General features: G+C 41.3%; 1 protein-coding gene across 1 annotated transcript; it reads left to right on the forward strand.

Annotated features, from left to right (window-relative positions):
- The first annotated feature begins 8,631 nt into the window (after nucleotides 1-8,631).
- LOC108544971 (O-acetyl-ADP-ribose deacetylase 1) lies at nucleotides 8,632-9,758 on the forward strand. Its single transcript, XM_017896396.1, has one exon. The coding sequence runs from the start codon at nucleotides 8,760-8,762 to the stop codon at nucleotides 9,216-9,218; it is 459 nt and encodes a 152-aa protein (XP_017751885.1). The 5' UTR covers nucleotides 8,632-8,759; the 3' UTR covers nucleotides 9,219-9,758.
- Nucleotides 9,759-10,059: the final 301 nt, after the last annotated feature.

Consider the following 10,059-nt stretch of genomic DNA (forward strand, 5'->3'; position numbering starts at 1 on the left):
TGAAACAAAAGGCTTTCACTCTGTCCTCTTGCCTGGAGCCTGGTTAGTGCTCTGGACTCCTGGGGAAGCCAGCAGGTGAGAATGTTGGAGCCAGGTGGATGAGTCCTGACTGGGGGTGTGGGAATCCATGAAGAAGCAAAAGAGACATCAGTGGGAAGAAATCAGTTTAAATACTCAAAGTTATCAGGGCACGTGTCAGGGACTACGCATCCCCTGACACTGAGCGTCTTCCGTGTGGCCTCTCCAGGGATCCAGATGGTGCTCGTTACATCACGTGACCCTCCCTCCTGAGGACATGGGTCTCCTTATTCCTCAGCTGGGGACATCACTTGACAGATGAGCATCAGGCAGCCCCAGGGGCTCCAGGAGTAGATATTGAGTGGGACGGAGAGTAAGGATGAACATGACCCAGGGTTTTAAGGAAATCTGAGCAGAAGTGGATCCCTGTGAGAAGAAAATGGAGGACATGGCCGTGGACATGGGTGGAGATGATGAACTAAATGGAGTTTCATAAAAGAGACAGATTTATACCCTTTACATGAGAAGGTTGCCCTTTTATTCTTTTATTTCAAAACAAGGGGAGAAAACACAGCAAGAAGCAAGAGACTGACTTGTGGGCCCAGGATTTGCACTTTTACTGAATGTGCCTAATAGGTTGTTACTGAAAATCCTTGACAGGGGAAAATTGACTTAAAAAGGGATGCTGACGGAGAGGAAGAAAACTGGCAAAAGAGACTTTCTAAGAAAACACAGGAAGGGGGTCCCTAGAAAGTAGAGATCCTAACAGTTACTCTTCCTCAGATGAAACTGCATGTGAAGTCACTTCCTAAGTGCTAACTTACCAGAAAGGTAACAGAATTAGATAACATGTATTCATAGATTTATTGAGCTATATTTATTGAATTAGCCCTTTGGAAATTATCATAATTAATGCTATCAACAATGATTGAACGAAGATATTATTTTCAGGTCTCTCAGATGACAGAACTGAGATGTAAAGACCAATACCACAAATAACTTGGCCAAGGTGAATAATGAGTAAGGGTTAAACCCAGGACCTGAGAGCAGATTTGATACTAAACCCCAGGCTCTTGCTCACCTCACTGGGTTGGAACATTGTGGATTTCTACTTGACTCTGAGGGAGCACGAAGAGACCACATTGCCTCCTCCCCTCACAGCACCATGATCACCAACACCTGGATTAGAGCTTCCTGGTCCCCTTTCCTTCCCTACCTTGGAAGGGCCATTGCTTCCCAGGATCAGCGTTGGCTGTGAAGCTGCAGGTGGTGCCTAGCTAAGCCATAGCCACAGTCAAACCCTTGATCCAGTTGTAGTCACAGACAATTGGGCACCAGGGTTCTCGGCTCTGGCTGTGACTGTGAAGCCTCCACTTCCGACAGGTGGTGGCTCAAGTCTCCACTCCAAGATCTGTGGGGACAGGCCACCTGGGTGGGAGCTGAAAGATGAAGGGGCTTCAGTAGGAACGCTCTCAGTTTTCCCTTTGCTAATCATGCCCAGAACACCAATGTCTGGCATCTCCGCCTCTGAGGTAAGCCACCCAGTGGCCCAGGCCACAAAGACAGACATCATGTAAATGGGTGATGTCACTTCCTGTCTGTGCCTGGGGATGCTGAGATGGAAGGTACCCAGGCTGGATGTCACTGAAGTGAAAAACCCCCACTTCAGCCCAGAGGACTTTGGATTGGCTAACAAGGCCATGCCGATTATTCTGTTATTATTAATCTCCAACCTGCAGCCTAGAAAGAATGTTCTAGAGAGCCTTCAGAGCATAGGAAATGCTGTTTTTCTCAGCACACAGGAGTATAAGAACAGGGGGAGGACTCAGAGCCTCCAGGCTTTGGGATGGAACCACAGAAAAGGGTTTTGGGACACTGTAGACCAGCAGTCTCCAAACTTTTATGCCCCAGGGACTGGTTTCATGGAAGACAATTTTTCCTTGGTCCAGGGGTAGGGGATGTGAAAAGAGGGAAGGATCATTTCTGGATGAAACTGTTCCACCTCAGATCATCAGGCATTAATTAGATTATCATAAGGAGTGCACAACCTAGATCCCTTTCATGCACAGTTCACAATAGGGTTTGTGCTTCTATGAGAATCTAATGCCACCGCTGATCTGACAGGAGGTGGGGTTCAGGCTGGAATACTCACTTGCTGACCCCTCATATTCTGCTGTGCGGCCTGGTGCCTAACAGGCCCAGGACAGGCAGCTGACCACAGCCCCGGGGGCTTGGGGCCCCCTGCAATAGACCAAATACTACATGAGGTGAACTTTTTAGGGTTCTGGAACATTTTGAATTTCCATTGCCTATAATGGTTTTACCACCTACCCACACATATACATCTTGTTGCCATATAGTGGGTGTCCGCAGCCATAAGCAATGTTGTAGAGGGACCAGTTCCCTCACGGACACTTAGGGGCCACAGGTATTACCGATCAGCCTGTGTGGTTCTGTAGGGAGATAACACCGAGCACAGTCCTCATCTTACCCGCTCCTCCAGTGGGGTCCGGGCAGCACCCCTCATAAAAATTATCGCTATTTCTACAGGAAGAGGAAATCACACTCTCAGAAAGTGAACTAAATGCATTATGATTTGCAGTGGTTTTCTTTTTCTTTTTTTTTTTCCAAGACTGAATCTCGCTCTGTCGCCAACGCTGGAGTGCAGTGGTGCCATCTCGGCTCACTACAATGCGATTCTCCTGCCTCAGCCTCCCAAGTAGCTGGGATTACATGGACGCACCACCACCCCCGGTTAATTTTTGTAGTTTTTTTAGTAGAGACAGGGTTTCACCATGTTGGCCAGGGTGGTCTCAAACTCCTGACCTCAGGTAATCTGTCTGCCTTGGCCTCCCAAAGTGTTGGGATTACAAGCGTGAGCCACAGCGCCCAGTTCTTTTTTGAATGTTTGGAAGAGTTCAGCTGTGAAGCCATTTGGTCCTGGGCTTCTCTTTGTTGGGAGGTTCTTCAGTCCTTTTATTTGTTATTGGTCGTTCAGGCTTTCAGTTTCTTCTTGATTCAATCCTGGTAGGTTGTATGTTTCTAAGAATTTATCCATTTACTCTAGGTTATCCAATTTGATGGCATAGAGCTGTTAATAATCGTTTCTTATGATTCTTTTTACTTGTGAGGCTTCTGTTTCAATGCCTCCACTTTAATTTCGGATGTTATTTATTTGAGTTTTCTGTATTTTTTTCTTAGTTATTTTAGCCAAGTGTTTGTTAATTTTACTTTTTCCAGAAAAACAACTTGGGTGTGAGAGGCCTACGTTGGATCACCGGAGGCCAGTAGTTCCCAATCAGCCTGGGAAGAATAGTAAGACGTTTTCTCTCCTAAAAAGAGAAAGAGAAAGAGAAAGAGGAAGAGAAGGAGAAGGAGAAAGAGAAGGAGAAAGGAAAAGGAAACAAAAAACAAAAAACAAAAAACCAACAACTCAGTTTTATTTTTCTGTAGTATTTCTATTCTTCAGTTGATTGACTTCTGCATTGATTTTTGTTTCCTTTCTTTAGTGAACTTTGGATTTATTTTGTTGTTTTTTTTCCTGGTTTCTTGAGGTGTAATGTATATTTGAAATCTTTCTTCTTTTTTAATGTATGCATTTATGGTTATAAACTTGACTCTTAGAGCTATTTTTGCTGTTCTAAGATTTTGTTATGTTTTCTTTCACTTTTGTTTGCCTCAATATATTTTCACATTTCCCTTTTGATTTGTTCTTTGATCAATCAGTTGTTCATAGGCATGTTGTTTAATTTCCATGTATTGTTGAATTTTCCAGTTTTCCTTGTATAGTTAATTTTTAGTTTCATACCATTGTGGTCAGAAAAGATAACTGATCAGATTGGAATCATTGTTAATTTATCTAAGGTGTACTTTTCATTATTTTAATTGATGTATAATAGTTGTTCACATTTTGGGGATACACATGATATTTTGATAAATGTATACAATTTGTAATGATCAAATCAGTGTAAGTAGTATATCTGTCACTTCAAAACTATCTTTTCTTTATGTAAGGAATATCCCAATTCTTCTCTTCTAGTTATTTAAAAATATTCAGTAAGTAATTTTGAATTATAGTCTCCCTAATATACTATCAAATACTAGAACTTATTCCTTCTATTTAACTATATTTTATATGCATTAACCAGTATCTTTTCTTCCTTCTCCCCTATCTCCTTCACAGCCTCTGGTAACCACTAATTTTTATATGTGAAATGACACATGAATTCAATTTTTTCTACTTGTTTATTTTTATATGGTTACAAATATGTCACATCCATTGCTTAAAAAGAAAATTCTCAATCATTTGTTGAAATATTATGCATCATTTTAAAATACATTGCTTTTCCAATATTTTCAAAAATCTGTTCTCAATATATGTATTGGTTTATATTTGGACTCTATTTTCTTTTGATCCATTTAAATTGATCACATGCCAAAGCATCCATTGTGGCCATTACAACTCTATGATTGTTCTTTAAATCAGTTGGAGCTAGCTGTCCAATTTTGTTCTTCGTTATACAGGCACTTTTGTTATGCTAGCTCATGTTAATTTTAGAATCAGCTGAGCAATTTCTACCAATGATGCATGCTGAAATTTTGAGTCGGATTGCATTGAATTCATAGATCAAATTAGGGGAAATGAACATCTCAACAATATTCTTACACATGAACAAGCAATATTTTTCCAGTTATTAGGCCTGAGCTATGTTCTCTGTGAAATATGCTCTAATTTTCAGTCATATTCATATTTATGGATTTTATACACTTGACATTATCGTAAATGGTATTCCTTTTACATTTAAATTCTGCGGTGCAATTGCATAAATACAATTTATTTTTGCATATTGATCTTATATCCTGCTAGAAACAAATGCTTTTCGGATTCAGGTTTGATTGGCCAATGGCAATATCTTAGGAAACTTGCATATTTACCAGGTATGAAGAATCTTTCTCATTTCAGTTAGAGCTTTATCACCAGCCCAAGGGAGAGGAATGTCCTAACCCATATCAAGTTCTGAGGTTGGGAAGAGTTTGTACTTCGTAGATAAATGCGTGTGAAATGTTCTGTATGTTCACCAATAAGTTTTCCTTAAGATTATTCATGCAGTTGATAAGGCTGCCCACTTGCACTTGTGTTTAGCTGCAATGCTATAGTTGTAAAATTTAGAAACCAATGTTCTCCCTTAGTTTAAAATGTAATATTGAAGAATCTACTCCAGCATTATGTAGTGCCAGAAACTTTGGGATGATACGCAATGATATGTCCAGCAAATATGAGTTTGTACCTGATCGTTATTAGTCTTATTTCTGATGTGATCTACTATAAAATGAGACCACTGAGAGCTTTAAAATAATTAATAATGGCAAGCTGAGGAGGTTAGTTTGTGGGATATTCAGTAGCCTTAGGAAACAGTAGTTCCTACTCTGTAACTCAAGTGGGAGTCCACTCTTCAGTATGTCAGCATCAAGACCCTGATCTGCAGTGGAATTTGCAGCCCCTGCTGTGTCAGCTTCATTACTTCAAGGGAGGGTGAAAGCCTTCAGTTCCTTAGGTCACAACTGACACATGGAGCACATTTGGTACCTCTTCAGTTACTGACCTTTATGCCCAATCACGTCAGGATTGCTCACCTGAGAGATTCACAAGATCACATTCCCAATGCATCACATCACTGTGTCACACACACACACATAAAGCATTTATTTGTCATTATGTATCCCTCCTGAATTTCCACCTTGATAGGCTAACATGGCTCACAAACAGCTTTAAATTTGGTTTCTCAAATGTCTGTCTAATGGTTTACAAAAGTCCCGTTACTCAAATGAATTTATCTTACAGTCTGGTTGTCTATTGTTCCATGCTGTGCCTCTGTGACATAAACCAAGAGTCAGTATATAAAAAGATTTATTTCCAATGGTTTATAACCAACCAATAAATAGTATGCCTGTTATATATAGTTCTGTGCATTGGGTTGCCAGTCTCCTTCCTTCTTTTACCTGATTTTTGTTGGAAGTGGAGATGATGTAATGTTATGGGTCACTTCTATTAGCGTGCCTGAACTACAGTTCTACTATCTACTTTTTAAGCTGTTTTACCTTGTTATTATAAGATCTGCATATTTGTGAGCATCATTTATGTTATTAATAGTTAACCTCTATGGTAGTCACTTCTTTGGTTAGGTCAGAGATTAAATCTGAAAATTAGAAATTCATTCTTTATTTCAGGTGTGCGTGCTGTTGTGTTGATCCCTCTCGTCTCTCAGAAAAGTCATTGTAGGCCCAAGTCGATGAAGGGACAGACTGTGCAAGAATGGATGCAGAGCGTGGACTAACTATGTAGTGCCCACTGAATCGAAAATGTTGCTAAAGTTGCTTTTGTATGATTGTCTCACATTCCTCTGAGTCACCTCGTCTGCTGCTTAAAAACCCCAGAGCATTTTCTTCACCGTCTTGTGGCCATTGTTATAAACTCCACTCTGCTCCTCCTACGTCAACTACCACACAGTCTGTTTCATTGCATGGCCCTAAAGGCAGAGCCATTTTTCCAACTTTAAGTGCACTAAGGGTATCCTGTTTCTGCAAAACCAATGGATGTTAGTGGTTCTCTTAGGTTTTGTTTTGTTTTGTTTTGTTTTTGACATATAAGGCCATAATTGGAGTAATGTGAAAAATATTTTTCCTTCAGAACTTATTAGATGCTGCTATATACAATATTTTTTCTATCATTACACTGTAATGTATCCCAGCTACACATTTTATATTTCCTAAAACTTCATTTCTGAGAAGGCTCTTCATGTGTTTGTAAAAATTCATGGCCCACCCAGCAGCATTACTAAGTCTTTTCTACTCTAGCCTCATGGTTTTTCTGTTGATTTTCCTACTGTCAACATGTAATCTGTGAAGTGAAACAAAGGGAGGGGATCCAGGCTGAGACTTGGTAACATTCAATTCATCGACCCTTTCACCAGAATGCACCTGTGGGTGTCGGCTACTGATTTTCTCATCTCCAGGCAACTCAGGCTGAGCTGGGAGCAGAAATCTCAAGCTCTTGTCACTAAGGACTCTTCTGGGCTTCCTCTGTAGCACCCACCATAACTAGCATAACACTTTACCCACAGGGGCTCAGCACATGCTTTTGTTGAGCTCAACAAATTGAGAATCCAAGTTGTCTTGATAAGCAGAGATGTTATAGTGTAGAGAACTCGATAGGGTAAGCAGAGGAACAAAACAGGTTGTCACTTTGTTATTGTTGTTGTTGTTGTTTCTAATAGCACAAAAATTGTGACTGGCAACTGCTGGGGAATCCTAAGGTAGGACTTTAGTCCATGACTCCCCCTACTTTCTCATACATTCATGGGAGCTGCTTTACTCCTTTCCGCCTTAGTTATTTAATCTATGACTAGGGGATAAAATACACAATTTCTAAATGCTAGTACTATGACTGATACAGAATTTATTTTGGACACAGGTGAATCTTGAAGTCTGCAAAGCATTTAAATTACCAGACAGAGGCTGGGCGTGGTGGCTCACACCTGTAATCCCAGCACTTTGGGAGGCCGAGGTGGGCAGATCACCTGAGGTCAGGAGGTCGAAACCAGCCTGGCCAACATGGTGAAACCCTGTCTCTACTGAAAATATAGAAAATTAGCCAGGCATGGTGGCATACGCCTATAATCCCAGCTACTCAGGAGGCTGAGGCAAGAGAATCACTTGAACCTGGAGGCAGAGGTTGCAGTGAGCCGAGATCATTCCATTGCACTCCAGCCTGGCAAAAAGAATGAAACTCCATCACCATATACATATATATATATATAAAGCCAGACAGAAGATAGATCATCTGTGATTACTATGTCAAGGACAATTTTAGAATACCTGTTAAACTCACCTCTTTCTTTTCACAGCTGGCCAGGACATAGTCAGTAGCTACTGATACCTTGAATACCTTGGCTGTGTTAACTGTTTTGACCCAACATGGAGCCAAGTTGTTGGTTGTCCCTTGAGATGCTGACATCTGGCTGAAGTCTAGGGTCACTGGCCCAGGACAGGTCATTCAGCTGTTTGAAAAAAAAAAAAAAAAAAAAAACAGAAGAGAGACCAGGTCATCCACTGGGGTCATCTCCATGCAGCATGGACCACTGGTTCCAATGAACCCACCATCACTATACTTCTCAGGAATCGCTGGTCACTAGACTGAGAGTTCTATGACAGCTGAGATCATGTCTTACTGATCTCTGTGTTCATGGTGCCCAGCTCAGGGTCTAGCACTGAGGGAGTTCTCAGGAGAGTGTTCATCAATTATTGAATGAAAGCAATTGCAAACCTCCTCTCACCTGCATTCCTGTCCCAAATGTCCTATTGGGGGTGCTGAGATTTCTCCCAGGATGCAGCAAATCCCTTTCCTTAGACCAGCCCTTACCTTACACTATTCATGCCCCAGGATCCCTCTCTGTGGGACATTGGAGGAAAATGAGTCTGTTCTGAAGAAGTCCTCTTATGGTTCCCCGTGTCATTAGGAGCAATGTCTTCACCTAAACTCCCATTCTCTGGGTTGCCACAACACCCCAGTGTGGGGGAACTTCCATATTTTCTTAAAATGCTATGCTTGGACTTGGGTACATCGGGGCTTTGAGCGAGCCTCCCCGCACCCTCCCATAGGACCCCAGGACAGACCCTGCGTCCTCGCTGACCAGCCCTAGGCTGAAGAAACACTTAAATTCTGGAAATAGCGACTCAGTATCATGGCCAGCAGCCTTAATGAAGATCCAGAAGGAAGCAGAATCACTTATGTGAAAGGAGACCTTTTTGCATGCCCTAAAACAGACTCTTTAGCCCACTGTATCAGTGAGGATTGTCGCATGGGTGCTGGGATAGCTGTCCTCTTCAAGAAGAAATTTGGAGGGGTGCAAGAACTTTTAAATCAACAAAAGAAACCTGGAGAAGTGGCTGTTCTGAAGAGAGATGGGCGATATATATATTACTTGATTACAAAGAAAAGGGCTTCGCACAAGCCAACTTATGAAAACTTACAGAAGAGTTTAGAGGCAATGAAGTCTCATTGTCTGAAGAATGGAGTCACCGACCTCTCCATGCCCAGGATTGAATGTGGTCTTGATCGTCTGCAATGGGAAAATGTATCTGCGATGATCGAGGAGGTATTTGAGGCAACAGACATCAAAATTACTGTGTACACACTCTGAACCAGTGAACGTTTTGGATGTTTCCGTGTTCTCCTGTGTCATCTCTACTGAGCCATAGGACTGGGCAAACCTACCTTAAAATAGGCAGAGGAAAGTTTCATGAGAAGTAGTGTGTTTAACAAGACAGACTTTGGTTGCTGTGTTAAAGTATTTGGACTACGACTGTGGAGGAGGGGTTGCTTAGGATATGTTGCTGTGTTTTTTTGAAGAAAAGTAAGGAGTAGGTGGCTTGATAATAGGCAGGGAAACCAGATTGTTGGGACTATGACCTTCTTCTCCAGTATGCTACCTTATTTGTTTGGCTGGCCGCTAGGTGGCAGCATTGATTCTATTTCTCTGCTTTTAAGAGAAATTTCAGGAAGGATGATCAGTTAGTTTGGCATTTTTTGTCGTTTGTGCACCTAACTTGGTGTTATCCTTGTGTCATCAGATTCCTCCCAGGGGAGAGTTTTTGTTTTAATTACAAAGTTAAATTTTACATTGTTAAGAAATTTGTGGTGATGAAAATGGAAAAATAAATACTTGGGGGGGTTTAGTGAGGTTCAAAAAAAAAAAAAAATGCTATGCTTGTGTTCTTTCTCTCATGGGCTTGAGTCCCTTTGGGGAGACATTAATATCTGAATCCCAAGTGTTTAACACAGTGTAAAGAAAATTAAACATCCAATAAATATTTATGAGATACCATTTTGAAACCTCCTTCAACTGTAAGTACAGAAGAATATTATAAGTATCACTGCTTTGTATACTAGCAAGGGACACTTACTCTAGCACCTGACCTAGGGCAGAGCTGTTTAATGTAAGAATGGATGTCTCCAACCCTTCTCCCAGCATGGTTATTCCC

The sequence above is a fragment of the Rhinopithecus bieti genome, unplaced genomic scaffold (assembly GCF_001698545.2).
Source record: "Rhinopithecus bieti isolate Rb0 unplaced genomic scaffold, ASM169854v2 scaffold_28523, whole genome shotgun sequence".
NCBI lineage: Eukaryota > Metazoa > Chordata > Mammalia > Primates > Cercopithecidae > Rhinopithecus > Rhinopithecus bieti.